The sequence below is a fragment of the Osmia lignaria genome, chromosome 9, assembly GCF_051020975.1.
Source record: "Osmia lignaria lignaria isolate PbOS001 chromosome 9, iyOsmLign1, whole genome shotgun sequence".
Lineage (NCBI taxonomy): Eukaryota > Metazoa > Arthropoda > Insecta > Hymenoptera > Megachilidae > Osmia > Osmia lignaria.
In genome coordinates, this window is record NC_135040.1 from 11,042,173 (window position 1) to 11,060,064 (window position 17,892).

The window sequence follows — 17,892 nt, forward strand, 5'->3', positions numbered from 1 at the left end:
CGTTCGATGTAAAACAAATTATACACAATCGGCTGTCGTTATATCACAGTCTCACGATAATTACAACTAAACTGTCCTTATTAATCATCATCGTTTGTCACCGTTGGTACGATAATTGCATACGTGTGTACATACTGGACCGCGTCGAGCGCCGTATGGATCAGTCGGTCATCCAAGTTTCGTTTCTTTTCGCGTGTTCACTCTAATTGGCCGTACGGCCCGAGGCAACGGGAGTGGGAAAAGGTCGCTGAATAATCTCGAGCAGCTAGGAGGACCAATTTCTGCTGGCCGCCCGGGGGATGAAAGGAAAGAAAAGGAAGGATGGCGCGCGTTCCGCGCGAGAGTCGTTAGAAGAGCAAGTGGCGGCTGCATCAATAATGCATGGCTCACACGTGCGCGAGATAGCTGCACATGCGGGGGACAAAGCGTCGTTTACGGTACTCGTATTGTACTTTTAGAACACGAAACGACCGGCTGCTCGAACGTTCAACGAATCGCTTCCTAGTTTCCTCGTTTCTCGAAATTCCACCATCTCATGGATTCCCGTACGCGCGTTAGATTCATTGATACTCCGATTCTGATTTTGTCTATGTATTCGCAATCAGTTATTTCAACGAATAGAATCATAAATAATTGTTTAAAAACTATAGAAATTATATTCAGACTTACCTGATGAATAGCATTGGTCACAATGGTAATCCGCGTAGTAGAAAACGCGTTAAAAAGGCGTAATTTCACGATTTACACGTGCATTCGTCAAAATTAGATACTGATCGGAATGATAACAATAACAATTTATTGGCAAAGTCGAGAGATGATAAATAAAACGCGATCGGAGTGAAATAAATTACAATGTGAACGAACGTTCCGAACATTCGAGCTTCGGTTTTACATCGAACGGAATATCTCTCCCAGCGGGAACCGGGGGGTGAAACGCTAATGAAACGCTAATAAGATTTTCTTCTCGCGGCTGGCCTCTTTTTTTCCTTTGTTCTAAAAAATCTACCCGATCGATCGAATCGCGTTCAATTTCATGTTCCGTATTGTCAAGGAGTGTCAGGTGATATCGTTTTATTCTGTTACAAGCACAATGAAAAAGAAATTCGCAATTAGGGTCGAACGATCGTATACACACACACGTACACGCACCCATATACACACGTATTGATTTTGGAAGCGAACAATGTTCTCTCGTTTCGTTTTAGAATTGAATATTCGAAAAGATCGAGTTCGTTTTCATCGAACAGACGTTTGTACAGGAATGGCACTGTCTTTCTTCGGTTAAACTAGTCTCGTTCGAGACGTTAATCAACACAAGACGCTACGACGTCGATTAGTTTGTTGTCTGATCGATAAACTTGGAAGCAAGTAAGCCCGATCGTACTCGTGTACTTTACACGAGTCAGCCAGAGTTCAAGAGCTTCTCTTGTTGCTTTTTATCACTCCAAGTCTTCTAATTTTCTTCTCTCCTCGTCTCTCGTATCGGCTCGACAAAAGTTTCGGAGTCCAATCGACGACACTATTCTTCCTTTTCCCTTTGCGATACTACTTAACACCGTCGGTTTGATTAACAACGCGCCTCGATTATCCGTACGCGTGATCTCGATCGACAGACGCGAGCAAACAGAATATCTCTTACAATGAAAAGAAACGAAAGCGTCAGGATAATCGATGCTTCTGTTGCTGATATGTAAAATGGAAGCTTACGAACTGGCTTGTTGTACTCTAAGAAGGATATTAAATGGAAAACAACGGTTTCTCGAGGTCGAGTCTTCTATTCTATATTCTCATTCCAAGCACTGAACACGGGAAAAGTGTCGAGGTACCAGGAGGAAAGTGGCTTAATCAGCACTGACGACATAGTCCCACTTTACACTGGTTACACAAGTCGTTCTGTGCTCTGGCAGCGAGAAGAGGGTCGGTTGCACGTGTCCGTCACGCACCGGTGACGATCGTGTCCCTTTCGTTCACAGCTTGTACACGCGGAAACGGCTCGAGCCGGCGAATCGCTGGAATTCCTCTTGATCGTGTTGCTCTTCGAGTCGAGCTACCGCGGTCCTCGTGGAGCCGCGCGGAGCTTCTCGTTACAATTCGGTGGTCAATGGTTCGGCCTTCTCGACGATCACGTGGAACTCGGTCTCCCTGTATAGCCTGCCGTCCGGTACCACCATAGTTATCCGGCTGTCGACCGGTGCCGCGGAGGCGGCCGTTTCTCTGCCGATCACCCCGTTCTTCTTCGAGACCACGTCCGGCGCGTTGGTCGGCACGCTGATCCATTTCTTCCTGCCGTTACGTCGACGCCTCCTGCAGCACCAGACGATCAGACAGGCGAGTACTATCAGGAACACGAGTAGACCGGCGACGATCAGTATAAAGACTAGTATCGATCCGCCGAGGGAACAATGCCGAGTATCGTATTCAACGAAACCGATCGGCACACCGTCCACCTCGCCGTCGTAACAGAGAAACGTCTCCGGGGTCTCGTTGATCGAGTCCTGCGGCGTCATCGTGGGCGGTAAGACGGAGTTCTGTCTGCTGTAGAACCTCGTGTACACGTTCGTGTAATTGAGAACGTTGTTCTTCCATACGGGCAACATCTGACAGTCGCAAGGCTTCTCGACCAACAGGTTGTCCAACTCGAGACGGAAGCTGCTACGGTCGAACATCATCGAGCCTTCTTCGAAGTTCACCACGCTGTTGTTCTTGAAGATCAGGTCGTGGAGATTGAGCGGTAGAGAGACGGTTCTCGCCTCGGGGTCCGCTCGTATGCCGAGGAACGCGCCTACGGCTAGGCTGCCGAAGCTGTTGTTCTTCAGGATCACCGCTCCTCGAGCGGTCACGTCGAACGCTTCGCTCTCCAAACTCTCCATCGCGCAGTTTTGTATCGCCACCGTTCGTGGACTTCTCACGATGAAAGCCTCGCTTCTCACCGTGCCCATCTTCACCCCGTCCAGCATGAATTTGTGGTAGACCTCTATGTCGTTCATGGTTCTGCTGGGCACTTGGTCGCCGAAACTGCCCCCGATCACGTGCAGGTAGCCCACGTCGAATTTCTTGAACGCTTGCGCTTCCATGCTCTCTATGCGACAGTTCTCCAGCCTCAAAGTGTCCGTGTGGAGTAAATTAGCGAAGGAGAACGCGCTCAATTGACCGATCCTCACGTTCTCGAAACTGATCGCCTCCACGTCGCCGCGGAACACGAAACTTGGCATCGAGTCGATGCTGCAATTTCTCACGGAGATTCGCGTGCGTGTACTGCGCGGCGACAGCTCGAAACTTTGTCTGACCAGGCTCAGGTTAGCCACGTTGATCAGGTCGACCGAACGGAGGCCAGCCATCGAGGCTAGACTGGAATTCGACAGGATCACCGAGCTACAATTGCCCACCACTATCCTGCTCGTGTGAGGGCTCAGTTTTCGCTCGCCCTCCGTGGTCAACACCAGTTCCTGAAATTGAAATAGTAATTATTATAGCAGTGTAATTAGAAGTTCGTAATAGACAATAGACGTTTCCGGCTACCATTCTCCTCGTCGCAGTCTATTTTTCATGCATTCCCACCGTTACTATCGAAATTTCAATCTGTATTATTTTGATCGAATCAAGGGTAATTTAACAGAGACAAATATGGAACGGATGTTAACGATGCGGGATGCTGAGCAGAGGTCGAATGACTGTAATTGAACGTCCAACTACCGTAATCGTCGGGAACGCGTGCCACCGGTGTCGCACGCCCCTGCCAATTAGTTGGTCCAATATTGTTATCGTAATCGCGGGGCTTTGCTTTTCCGTGCCCGGCCATCGTCGTTTCCTCTGTTCTGGCCGGGAGAACGTTGGAAATTTCCCCGTTAACGAGACCTTCTCATGAAACTTCGTATCTTGCACCTATTCGAGCACCGGTTAACACGATTCTTATTTGCTTCGTTAAATGGATCCCCTCGCGTAGTTAATTAACCTCACCGCCGGGCTTATCGGTTCGACGTATATCAAATGTCAGCCACGTAGATTGCGCGTCCAAGTTTTTCGAAAATTTCCTCAGGCGTTTCTCGAACGTTCTCGACCGATAAGAAAATCAGTTTCTTCTAACATATGCAACTTATCTTTCCGAAAGGAAATCGTTCAGCAACTTTGATCGCCCCGGGGTTTCGTCCCTCAAGCGAGAAAGACTTTTTCGCAACTTGTCAGAAACAGGCGAATGGAACCGGAAGTCGTTACCTCGAAACGGTCTGGGTAACTGGAGTGCGCGTTATTCGCAACCAGCTGCACTCGCTCGTTCTTTATTAATTCATTTGCACGCAAGCCTCGATGCCACCTGCCACTTCGGGCCAGCTTGTTTGCTAAACAATCGATGCCGGAACGCGTCGCGCATACCAGAACGCATTTCGAGCCATAACACTTCGCAATGTATCGTCGTCGTCGGATTATCGCATCTTTCTCGCTAACGAAGCCCCGATAACGAATCGTTCCCGGTAAACGGTGTCGCGTTTGCTTACTTCGCGATGCTGATTCATCCTGCGTGCTATTTAGATTGTATTTCATCTTCGTCGTCGAAGAACTTCCGAGAGATTCCACTCGGTTTGATGGAAAGAAACACGGTACGTTCTTTCGTACGAAAATTCGTTTTACTAGGAGAGATGTTGGGGCTGGTGGAGAAAGGTGTTTCATTCTTTGCGGAGGAACTCTTTTCAGCCAGGTGGAACGGGTGCTCTTTTGTGTAGACAGTTGAGTATCTTTTGGAGGAAGTTTGGTCAAAATGTGTGTCGTTAAGGTTTCGAGGATATTTCTGTTTCTTTGTGAATTCGTAAGAGCTACTCGGAGGGTTAATGCTTTGACGATCGAATACTTGGTAGGATTTGTTGCTTCGAATTGTTCAGAGAAATATTTTTAATTTAGAGAATAAATGGAACGTTATATTACGAAGCCGCGTTTCGACGAGTAAGCGCGATATTAACCAAGACGAAGGGTGAACTATGCGTTCGCGAATGAGAAGAAGGGATGAAAATAAAGAACCTTTGAGGTCGACGAAAGCGAAAACCTTTGTGCTCGGTTTTCTCAGGTAGCCACGCGTGTTCTTACTCACCGACAGTCTTTCTCATTCATCCAGCCCTTTGTTCTCGTCAATTCTTATTGTTCTCGATCAATTCTCAAAAGAGATCAACCTTCAAAATTCTCCTCCACCTCCGACAGCTCGTTTTTCACCTTTCGAACAATCGTCGCGACCTGTTCATTTCCGTTTCACGAAATTTGTTTGCTCTTTTTACATTTGCAAGAGTTCGCATACTTTTACACGGTAATTGCATAAATATCCATAGTTTAACGATGCTTCTTCTTAATTAGGTAGAAAAAATTTGAATTATATTTCTAGTTGTTATTAGCATTTCTTTTTAGCAGCTCGCTTTTATTCCCTCGGTTTAATCCTCTCGTGCATTATTTCGTGGCGTGTGATTCTATCGAGCGAGCGATCTGCTTCGCGTATTCTCCAGACGCTGTCGCGTATCGCGAAAAGATCGTTTTTCTTGATTACTAGTAGATTTCCGTTCTTCCCAGCATTCTTTTCTTTTTCACAGAAGAAATCACCGTTACACGAGCGCGACACGAGTTTTTATTTTATCATTCGTTATATCCAGCTTTGTCTGATAAGTATCGCTTTATACGGAACGAAAATGAAACTATGAATGAAAACGAAAATGAAGGGCGAAAACGAAACAGAAATCGATGGATTAAGTTCAATGCCCCGCGGAACAGCGGTTTGTGAAATCGACCGAGGAGGAAAGAGGAAAGGAGAGAATCAAAGCTCTTTTACGATCTATAAAGAATTTATGCGAAACAATTTCCCTCGCGAGGGCATATTCGTTGCTCGCCATTATCGCGTTTCCGTTATTTCATCGCTGTTTTTATCCGCGCGTTTGCTTTTTAATTCAATATCGGGGGATACCATCGGTTTATCTAGGTTAAAAAATAGTAGGGCTCTTTGGAAATAAAAATCCTAGTTACAGCAATGATCGAAACGATAATTGATTGCACGCACCTGGCACGACGTTCGCGTGAAGAGAAAAACGTAAGAAATAACGTTCGTTCCCATTTCTTTTACTTTTCTCCGAGCTTTTCGCGGGGCATTCAGAAGAAATCAGCAGGAATTTGATAATCGTCGTTCATGGGAATTTCACGTGCCATATGGTTGTTCCTTAGCACGACTCGGGGGGTTGGCTCGAGCCCTGTTCCTGACATCGAGTTTCCATTTCCCGAGTGTTTTCATAAGCGAACCGGCACCTTCTTCTTCGCATAAATGGCGCCCTTACGAGCTTTTCCTCGCCGCTCGCAGCTGTTACTTTTGCAGAAACCGTGGTCCGCGCTCTCGTTCTTTATATTTCGTCCTGTCCCGGCCTTATTTCGACGAGGCGGCTCGTTACGAGCGACAGTTTAAGGCTGCACGCTCGCTAAGAGGTCCTCTCGATTATTTACGGGAATCGTCAATTATTCAGCTTCCGGCTGCGCGCGCGATAACTTCGTCCTCGCGGAACTGCACGATATCGTAACGAGCGTCTCGAATAAGAAACGAAAGAAAACGGAGGAACATGATCTCCAGTTACGAATGAAATCGAATTTATCTATTTAACAGCCTTTCAATGTTTTCGTCTGAAACTTAATCGTTCGTTCGAACCGGACAATATGAATCCACCTTCAGTCGGAGCCATCGGAGGACAATGGTTTCAACTTAGAAACTCCGATGAAGTTCGGGGAAAATGGAAAACGGGGCACGCGGGTAGAGAAAGAGAATGCATCTTGAGTTTCCCTCGATATATTCGTAGTCACGGGTAGACGGTGCGACAAATTGGCTGAAGCGTGTTCGTGAAATGCCGCGACAGTATTATGCGAAATTCAACGGGCTGAATTCACTGGGCCAGCCATGCATTATAGTAGAACTTCCCGCCCTTTCTTCGTTGTTAGCTAAGCTTTTCCTGAAACGAGTTCGTTGAATATAAATACGTATTGTAAGCCCTTTTTCGAACATCGTTTCGCTCCTACATCTATTATATCCACCGATAAGGGTAAAAAGAACTTTCCACGTTATTCAACTGAAGCATCGATATTTAATTTTTCGTAGTAATTGGACTTCTGTTCTCTAAATGGCCGCGTACCATTTCTATGGTTCTCGTTGGTTCGGTTCAGTTCGATCCGGTAGCGATTTTCTAGAATCCGCGCATGCAAACCGCGCGATCTTCGTCCCGGATGATATTCGATCCGTAACTAATCCGACTTTATCGACCACTTCCGTTACGCGCGCACGCGACACGAGGCGCCTAAGTGGCCGCGACTCGTTCTCGCGAATTCGCTATGCAAATTTCTCATCCAGCTGTTTCCTATCGACTCGAGACTCGAAGCAACGAGAAGTCACGAATTAGTTTTTACAAATTCGTCCGACGATTTCACTTCGTTCCAAAGGTTCGATTTCCTCGAACGGCTTTTCCTCTCTGTTTGCTTTCGTTTTCCACGGAGACGATTGCTTTTCACGCCGTACTCTCGCGCGACGTCGTTTCGTCACGGACCGAAGCTTTACGGATCGGGTTTACGACACGCAGAACGCACGCCGTCGTAACTCGTCTCCCGGGACAAAGAGCGCTTTATCTCGGCTCCAGGCGACGTTTCCAAGGGCACCGACGATAAACCGAGCCTCATTGTGCGGCAAAATTCGTAGGTGTAACACTAGGTGACAGGGCCCTTGAAACAGAGCCTGGAAAGCGTCTTGATAACGCTGGATACGCCTGACTCTCGATTTAACCATAAATCAACAATCGGTCTCCTCCATATCGTTTCACGTTATTTCGAAATCGAACCCAAGGCTGCGATCACAATAGAAGAATTTTTTAAGCAAGCATGTACTTTCTCTTATCCACGTCCGTTTCAACCCTTTGCCTTATCATTACCTTAACAATTGCGTTCAACTATTCGTTACTGCAAAGTTAAGATAATTAAACAAGACGAAGAGTGTAATTAAAACTCTAAACTTGAGATTCCATTGTTCAGGTTTGTCAAATTTCAACTGTAATTTGTCAAATAATATTTCCATTATAAACGTAGCTTAACCCATCTACATTCGATCGAATTGAGGGAGGATAGAAAGATGGAAAGGAGGTGTTGCGATGGTTTCACCAACAGAGTTCACGTGACCATGATCCGTTAAGAGGGACTGCTATTTTTCTCGAGGCGGAGCATTTTTCCTGGGGGCCTTTAGTTGGTACCTGTGGGTACCTCGTCCGGTACAATAAATAGCGGAGAGAAGGGCGTAGAGGCAGGTAGGAAACGAGACTGGCGCACCTTGCCTACCTGCCCCCACCGTCTGTCCTCGCGATTTGCGTAAACACGTTCTAATTTATGGAGGTTCTACTCGCACCACCCTCACAATTTACCCCCTGCGTGCCTCGCTAGATTAGCCGCACCGTGTTTATTTCGACAACCCCTTCGCCCGTGGCCCGCGTTCCTTCCGTAAGGGTTGCTCGCGATGGTCGATCAAAGTTTACACTTCGAACACGCGATTAAAAGCCGTGTAACTCGGATCTTAGACTCTTTATCTTGCCCCGATAATTCAAGGTTGGAATAATGCGTTCCTCGGGAACAAAGGTGATCGCTGGACCCCGGTGTGTCATATTGTCTGCGATTTTTCGTGAGATAGGACGGCTCGCGGTTTCTCAATGAATTCGTGGGAAAGAAGGGGAGAGAACGGACGGATGGAAAGGGAGAGGTGCTTTCAGAAGGGATCCAAAAAGATGGAGAGAAAATAGAGAGTGAGGGAGATTGGCCTGAAGAGAACGGCTCTCCTGGGCACGAAATGAAATCGACGAAACGAAAGGAACCGAGTTAAACGCGATGGGTTATTTCGCGCCAGACCTTAGGGGAGAAGTTTCTTCCTTTCTTTCTGTACAAGGATGAAAGATGCGAGCTGAGATTTAGAACCATCCTTCCCTTGCCTCTTTATTTATTTCCTTCTGATCCTAGTCAACAGAGTGCATTTTTCAAAAAGATCGAATCACGTTTTACCCTAATAAAGATGTTCAAATATTTCTCAGAAATTTAGTGATTGAAATATAGAAAAGGTACGATAAGTGGACACATGGGGTGTTAGGGCATTAGGTCCGAGGGTTTAATTACGTTTATGGGGGAACATACCTCTCCCTCGTCCTTACAGTCACAGGTCAGCCTGCCGTGATGATCGCAGTAGCAGGGAGGATAGTCGCACCTGCTGGTCGAATTAGTCAGGGCACCCTTGAACAAGCAGCTCCATAAGAGTCCTAGAACGGCGCTTCCCAACAGGAATTTCGTTGCTCCCATTTTGCGCCTCTCCTCTCGAACCACCCTTTGCTTCTTGTCTCTCTCTCTCTCTCTTTCTATTTTTCTCTGTCAGGATTACGTTTTCAACGCGTTTTTACACCGAATCGATGCCAGCTGATCCCGCGTCGATTCGACCGTGACGTCGTCCCGACATGTCTGGCAAGTTGGATTTCCTTTTCGATGGATCCAATCAGAGCCGTTTCGTCGACGAAAATCCTCTCCGCGTCGACGCGTTCAAAGTATTCGCAGGGTTGTTCTTCGGTACCAACGGCTCAGGGAGGGAAGTTCCGTGTCGTTCGACACGCCACGCGCCACTACGTGATCCTGTCGGTCATATTGCCGTCGGTATTCACCACCTGTCGCGGAACGATTTTCGACGCTGCTGCTGACGTCGTCATTCGAGTGCGTCGGGAAACGCTGTCTCCCGTTCGGACTACGACATCCTCGTCGTTATTTTTCTTCGTTCGACCGGAAACACATTCGACTACGTCCGTGACAGAGTACGGCACCGTTCACCATCACGACCAACGATTTCCAACGATTTTTCCGTTTTCCTCGCTCGACGTTGTCCGACGATGCTGGAACACCGATAGAAAAAGCCTGGTCAAATTTTCCTCCTCTTTCTAACGCGCCCCAACTCTTTGTCGAAAGATTCTAACGATTTCTATTCTTCGCCGATCTGGCTGGTCGGTTCGATAAATCCTGCCACCCAGATCGTTATCGTTCCCAGGTAGATACGTCACCCGAGGAATTTACTTTTTTTTTCTCTCTCTCTCTTATCGCGCGACCGATTTTTACTCCTCCAGGAGGTGGAGAACAATGAGATTCTATGGTCGCGGAGGACGGTGAATCAGAGAGGCGTGCGTGCGACGCGGTGGAAGAGGAACCTCCGTAATCTCTGTCGCGACAATCGCGTTCCGAGCTGTGTACCATGCCATGACTAATTATAAATGTTTCCCTACGTTTCTACGTTATCGGGGACTTTGTCGCGGCCTCGCTCCGCTCTGTTTTGGAGCACGAACACTCTTCGCGTCGCGATCGATTACGATCGAGTTCGTGGCTCTCCCGTTTCTGTTGCAAGTTTTTATTAAATTCAAGCAATTTGCATTTGAAAACGAGCGATGTAACGGAGGATGATATCGCGCAACGCTCTCCAACGCCTGGGAAATTGTAATACGCTTGCTGCACGGTTTATCAACTCGACACACTCGATACACGTGCTGCTTCGAGTTACACAGTTTGTACTTTGAAAACGTGATTTTACCCGCGTTTAAATGCTTACGCAATGCTCTTGTTAGAAACTGCAAACGATGCGCTTCGATGCACTTTGAATAATATTTCAAATTAGAAAGTCTTCCAACTGTTTTGCATAAATATCCACTTTCTTAAAGAATTTTCAAAGCGACACAATTTTCTAATGTTTGAATTGATTGAAAATTTGGAAGAGGGAGGGTGAGAACTACCCTTAAAGAGCATTCCGTTTCGGGTTTCCTCGGTGAATACCGCTTTCCTTCGATCTCCAGAGCGAATATTTCATCGGTTTGTCCGAGTTTCACGAATGTTTTCGAGTAAATAATCCAGGAATGACGATCGCTCGTCCCGTCTCGGTTCGACTCGAATCGGTCGCGTAATTGTTATCGTTCGAGCGTTATGCAACCGCACCGTTGGATCAAACTGTCATGGAATCGTGACCTCTTTCGTTTCTTACAACTGCGTAGAATTTCTATTTATCGCGAGGACAATTTCTATCGCTGATAAAAGGAATGAAAACAGAAAGAAGACAAAATTGTTAAATCTTTGCATTCAAGTTTAACTAATGTCGATCAAGCTGAACGTAAAAATATCACGAAGAATATATTATAAATGAAACGTGGCACGAATTTAAGATACGACCTGATACATATTTAATCCACTGTTTTTATTTCAAACTTTTTAATTATAAATTTCTCGTAATCTGCTCGAAGAAGCGAATTATTATGAAAGAAGATACAAAACTTCCATTAGCAACGACGATTATTTTCATAATAAATTCGTCGCGGTACAGGGGTTTAATAAGAACATCGGAAAGAAAATTGTCAACGAATCCTGAAGCGTATCGTTGATTTCCAGTCAAATATTTCAAAGAGATTTACTTCACAGCGCGAATCGCGCGAGATTAAAAACACGAATCACCGTTCTTTTATTCATTCCCGGCATAAAAACTGTAATTTTCGTGGCGTTTCCCGGGACGAGCGTTTCTTGTGTCGCTGGAACACACGTGTCGTCGACACTTTTTCACAACGTATCGCGTGTCCGACAATGCGGTCGCCTCTAAATATTGCAGCGTTTAACCAACGTAGCCAGCTTGGAAAAATAGAAGCTTTCAGCGGTCGTGAAGGCAGGGATCGATTTAACACACAGCCCGCACCCTCGTAATTATTCCTCAAAGCCTCGATCGAACAACAACGTTCTGCTTTTCGATAGAGAATAGGAAATTGCGGAGATAATTTATGAAAAATAAAATTATTCCCCGATGAAAGTTTCAACGAGTTTTGCACCGTGTTGAAAGCGTTAATGAATCAAAATTTCCATTTGTCGAGCGAGAGAAAGGGGAACATCAATGGCCGTGAAAAGGGTGGCGCGAAACGACGAGGGCAAGTTCAATTCGACAGACTGAAGAAGAATTTTTCTCTGTTCGCACCATTCATCTTGACACGACACTCTTTAATTTCTTCCGGTCCTTTCTAGTCAGACGCTACTGCTCTTTGGGAGTTATCAAAAAAGAAAAAAGAAAAAAAAAAAGAAAGTTCCGAGCGTTTTCTTTTCGAGCCCGTTGATTAATCTAACGAGCACAGGCCGATTCTGTCGCTTCGACGAACCGAAAGTTCTTTAACACGTCATTACGACGAGCCTGGAGAGGTCTTCGTTAACCAGCTGTGTCACACTGGATGCAATGAACGTAATTATATTTACGCGTCTCGACCCGACTCCGAGTTGTCTACTGTCAGCAGGCGACAAAAGAGAAAGAAAGAGCGGAGGATCCTTTACGAGCATTCAATTTTCCAACTGTCGCGAAACCTTTCAAGCCATCTTCACAGGACAAACGCGATTCTCGTTTCTTTTACCCTTTAATTATTTTACTTTCGCGCCAAGTGCTCGACCGCCGACAGTCAAAAGGCTCGAGGCTGACGAAGCGGAGCGAACACCGATCCGATAATCTAAGCGTTCTGAAGCTATCGTTTCAACGTGGAAGCACGTAAAAATGCAAAGCGATCTTCAACAACCGGTTTCCCCTTCGACTCGATCGACACCGCTTCGCTCTGTACATCGTGTTTCCGCTCGGAATTCGCATTTTTCCACGCTCCTACAACCGATCCGCGCACCGAATACGCGACCGTGAGCGATTAATTGGCCGTCGATCTACACGCGTTACTTTATAGACGACACGCTTTCAGAACGTTTAACGAACAAACGAATCATGAAATAAGATAACGAAGTAGCGATCGGAAAGGGAGAAATGATCTTTTCGCGTATATCCGTCAGTAGGCCATTTATAAATGTATCACTCTGATCGGATATATGCGTGTATGTACAAGTGAAGCGGCCATTTCTGTCACCACTCGAGGGTTAATCCATGAAAGAGGGAAAGCTGAACTAGAGAAACACACTAAACGAATGCAAATTAGTCGACCTAGTTTTGAAATTCAAACTAGATGATTTACTCCTCCTTAACTTTCGGACGGCGGACCATGGAGAGAGCCACAATTTTAATTTAATTCTGAATTTCTAAAAATTATTTTTCTAATATATGAAACTCTTTCATTTACAAATTATACGTGTAAGTTTAAATTAAAATTATTCTCATTTATCATTTAAGTTGAAGTTAATATCGTCGTTTGGATCACAATTGATCCAGGCTCCTCTGTTCAAGGGTTAACACGTTCGCGGCTACAGTGAAAACAGTCACACGTAGTGAAATATGTATTCTACTATCTTTGCTATCATTGACATGTCAAGTTCGTCGACACGCGACAAGCACGCGAGTAAATCGCTTCCTATTACGTGTCTCTTCCTCCGCCCGTTTTATTCCGCGCCCACGCGCGTCTGTCCGCTCGCGGAATCCCGTTGCTATGTGCTCATTCAGCCGGTAATGAATATTGTTCAAGAATTTCTTATCGAAACTACCCTTTCGTGAATTCGATTCGCGATTTCACCCCCCATCTTCCTTTCACGGCTATCTTTACCGCGGCTGCCGGTAAACGAGAAACACCGCCACCCTCTCGATTCCGAAGGGTGAGACTTTCTTATAGGAAGGATTAAGATCGGATATCTCGAAGAGCGAACTCTGCTCGTTAGCCGCTGGGACAACGGTTAATCCTGCAATCAGGAGCGAGCTCTCGTTCCGATATATCGACGGTTCGATTAATCGGCTCGAGGAACGATGAAGCGGGGGTTGGTTAGGTCTATGGAAGAAACGTTTCCTGGAGAGAGCGGTAGCTCGTAAGTCGGAGCGAATCTCCGGAAGTGATATCTCTTCGAGGAAGTTCGCCAAGCTATTCGATTCGATATCGTTCGATCGAGACGAACCGGTTGTTTCGTTATTCCTATCAACGAAATTGCACACGATCGATTCGAAGCACGGGGATTGTTTTCGACGATTATATCGGTTATCGATTAAACCACCACAGTTAAAGTGGTTCCTCCATCGGAGAGGGATTAATCTTCTGTTAAGCATCATAACCCGTTATTATTCCCATGCTTATAGTTCAGCCTGCTATTCGAATACCGTTTCCACTAGAAACGGATGTTCCATTGCAAATGTGCATCTGCGAACGAACCGAGAGAGAAAGAGATCGTTATTTTTATTCGCACACGTCAGCCAATCAAGATATTACGCTTTTACGCGAACTGTTATGCGCGATAAAACCGCGTGCATCGAATGCAGTCAATTTGCCGCGCCAGCGAGTTCCCGACCGAAATGTTTTCGATAACAGCATCGAAACAGGTGATCTTCTCTGATTTCTCAACAGTCAATGAAATAATTGATAAGGTAACAGACGTTTCATTGAGGCGCGCGACGAGAAGATAGAAATATCCCTGGAATGCCGACACGCGTCCGTTGCGGGCAATTACGATACGTCGTTCCGTTTACCAGCCTCGTCTCGCAGAATTACATATTAGACTCGTTAGAAGCTGAACGAAGGCCAGCGCGATGAAAACGAGCAGAAAAACAGGATACGTCTTGAGGAGACGTAGAACGGTAGAGGGGAATGATGAATGGCGATCGGTTTTACGCTTCGAAAAGTTACATATGCGACAGTTGCGTCGAGACAAGGATTAATGAAAGGAAAAGTTTCAATAGCGCTAATAACGCGCTGCAGTAGAATCCAAGCGCTCTATCAGTGGGACCTATTATAGCGACGATCCGATATCACCTTTCGATAAGAAACTAAGCTCACGATTGTCACTCTTTTAAGACAAAAACTGTACAAAGTACAAATTCCGAGTGTTATTTCAACGGGACCTGTTTTCCCGTGTTCATTCACGTAAACTTAAATGCCTGGTGAAATCGAAAAGCAAATGACGCGACGCGATATTCAAGTGGCATCATCATCGGTATCTCGACCGTGCTGGCCACTTTGCGCAGCACTCGAGCGTTTTAATCGACGCTCCCGTTTCGGAGCGGGCCTCCGCCGAAGACGACATACGGTTGACACGCACGCGGTCGCACGCAGCTACGTGCCACGTGGGAAATCATGCGTTACAACGACGATTATCCGACACCGATCTACCGGTCGAAAGCGAACACAGCCCGGCCGGGCTTGTTTCCGCGACGTCGGTGGTCCCGCAGCGAGATAACGCGACTACGTTGACCGACTTCTCTTGAACGTGGCTCGCGCGCGGACAGGCACACCCACTGTGTTTGCTCGCGGAAAAATCCCTCTCATCGTGTTTCATACTCTCGCGGGTTATGCAACGATCTTTCGTGGATGCACGCCGCTCCGATCCTCCCGTTCGAAGGTCGAAGCGTTCTCCGATCCTCTCCGAGACGCGAGATCGAACGACGCGACGCCTCTGTAACCTTTGCATCGCTTCATACATTCTGCTCAACTTTTCCTTTACTCTTTGATCAGAGACTATTGCACTTTCTAGGATTCCAATCGGAATCCTGTGTTTTTATTAATTTCTTTTTTTTTTTTTTTCTAATTTTTATTCAAATGATTTAGATTATACACACTGTTACTATTGCGTAGAATCTTCCGAGAGAGAAGAGGGGATGTATATCGCGTCACGACGTCTTTTACCTCGATATCTCGATCAGATATACATGTACCCACGACGCGACGCTGACGACGCGCGAACAGCAACTGGCCGCCTTTCGAATTCGCGGCTGGTTTGCACCTCGACGACGGTTATCGCGCGACACGAGTACCCCCTCTTCTCCTCCATCCCCCCACCATGGGTCACCTTTGCCCTCCACTCCTCCGTTTGTGTTCTCGGCAAACTGCATCCCCACCGGAGCGTCTGCCGGACTTCCCTCCCTCGATTGCTTTTTCAGTCTGTCTCTAGCCGTCTCGAGGAACGTTCCCTCTTGTCTTCTCTATCTCCTTCGCGTCTGTCTTCATTTCTTTCAACCCTCGAATACACTAGCGGGGTCCATTTTTACCTAAACCTACGTATCGATTAAAATTTGGCAATCTGATAGTTTGAAATTTTAATTGAAAATTAAATTTTAATTCAAAGCGCTATTTTAATGATCCGATCGTCCGAGGGTTAATAAAGAAGGGGAAGTTTCGTCGAGTAGAAAATTAACGTTTCGAAATATCTTGTTGTTATTTTTGCTACATTTTTGCTCCACTTTTTCGCGTGTATCAAATCGATTCGCTCTTGCACCCTTAAGTATCGCGAAGCTCGGCCGAGGGTGCGAGCTCGCTTGAAATATTTCCACGTAAGGGTGTGGGTCACGTATGCGAGCGTGCCAACATTGTTTCGCGGTTGCTAACTTCGGCGGGTCATTGCTGGAAAATTAAATGGATTGGATCGAAATAGCCCGATTAACTGTTTCATCGTTCCGTCTGTTGTACAGTAGTTGCCGATCGATTATTCAACCTTGATGAATAATTTATTTGTTTTGACGCGATACCATCGAATAATTGCCGCCAGTGCCTTAATTGATATGCGCTTTTAGCTTTCAACGGTGAATTTTTCATAGCGTGTATATATGTCACTCGTAGAGAACGGGTTAAGGGAAAGAGTTAAAAAGAGATCGGTTCATCGTTCGGAGAGGACCGTTTACGCTGCAATCTTATCCATTTATCGATCAAATCTTCTCCGTTTCCTTTTCTCTCGGTTTTTCCTCTTTGGATCCTCTGCCGGCGTCGCAGAGGCGAATTTCTTATCGGTCGCGAACGATAAGGCGCAACTGATAAGACTAAATACACACGGTGTCATCGATCATTCGCGACACAGTGCTGTTTTAAACGATTATTTCATCGATTTTTCATCGGTTATTTTCACTTCGAACGAATTATTTGAGTAGGCGTTGGTTGTCAAAGCAGTTGAATAAAATAAAAAAAATAAAATTGTCTAAGACGCACAATGTTTCCACGGTAAGAATTACATCACCGCAGGGTGTAAATAAAAAACATGAGAGTGATCACTCTAATTGAATTAACACTTCGACTCGAATCACCTGCAATTTCTTTGATCCATGCAAGAATCACCGAAGACATATTCTTAAATAAACATTCTATTTCTTCCTGTTATTCTCTAAGAGAAGCGATGTATGATACTCGTTTTTCTAACAACCACTATTTTTATCGTTCAAACGTCACGTAATCCAACGTTTTTAGTCGGCCTTGGATATGTTAGCGACAAGCAAAAAATAACGAGATTCTGGAGTGGACCGAAAGTCAAAGAAAAAGTGACTGAATTTTTCAACAAATTGCAAAACGACAGAGTACACGTGAATAAATCGTATGCACTTCTCCTGCACCTTCTTTCCTGTCTCGTTCGGATTTTCCGTGTTAATTAACCGGTGATTAATTATGGGAGGCTCCAGATAAAAAAAAGCTTCATTTTAATGCGAAGTTACTATACGCTGGTTAATCAAAGGCGATCACGGAGTTTCTGTTCGTTTTTATTAATCCGACTAATGATTTTCTACTTCTCTTTTTTTGTTCTCGTTTGACCGTGATTTATCATTAAGTACACACGTCCAGGTGTGTCTTTATTTTCACGTAGCTGCTCGGATCAACGATTAATCTTCCTTGAACATCGCGAGCCACGTGTTTTTACATGCCTCGCGTTGACCAAGAATCATCCTGGAATTTAATTCTAATTATACCGAGAAACTTTAGCAATTCCAAGCGTTTCGTGACTCGAGCTAGTTCAAGTTTCTCTCTCCTCGTCCCTTGAGGGAATTTTCCAGCGTGTGCGAACTATGCCCACACTCGCATCATTCTCGTGAAAAATTTCACGCTAGCAACAATTTATACACTTCTTTGAGAAGAGACATTAACCTCCTCGTTAATTCAATAATCTCTCCTTTCACCACGAAGAAAGCATGGTATTACTATTTTAAAATCC

The 17,892-nt window shown here is 45.6% G+C and overlaps 2 protein-coding genes across 7 annotated transcripts in view; one reads left to right on the plus strand and one right to left on the minus strand.

Annotated features, from left to right (window-relative positions):
- Positions 1–17,892, plus strand: part of hiw (MYC binding protein highwire) — a 177,549-nt gene that overhangs the window by 10,320 nt on the left and 149,337 nt on the right. The gene's annotated exons all lie outside the window — the stretch shown is intronic.
- The window catches only part of LOC117608710 (uncharacterized), a 73,022-nt gene continuing 55,909 nt past the window's right edge, over positions 780–17,892 (minus strand). The window contains exons 1-3 of one of the 6 annotated variants that reach the window (XM_034334247.2): positions 15,609–15,699; positions 9,163–9,902; positions 780–3,446 (exon numbers count right to left, since the gene is read on the minus strand). In XM_034334247.2, the coding sequence (XP_034190138.1) occupies positions 2,085–3,446; positions 9,163–9,324 (1,524 nt within the window). In that variant the 5' untranslated portion in view covers positions 9,325–9,902; positions 15,609–15,699 and the 3' untranslated portion in view covers positions 780–2,084. The other 5 variants (XM_034334239.2, XM_034334264.2, XM_034334255.2 and 2 more) reach the window with 5 other exon arrangements.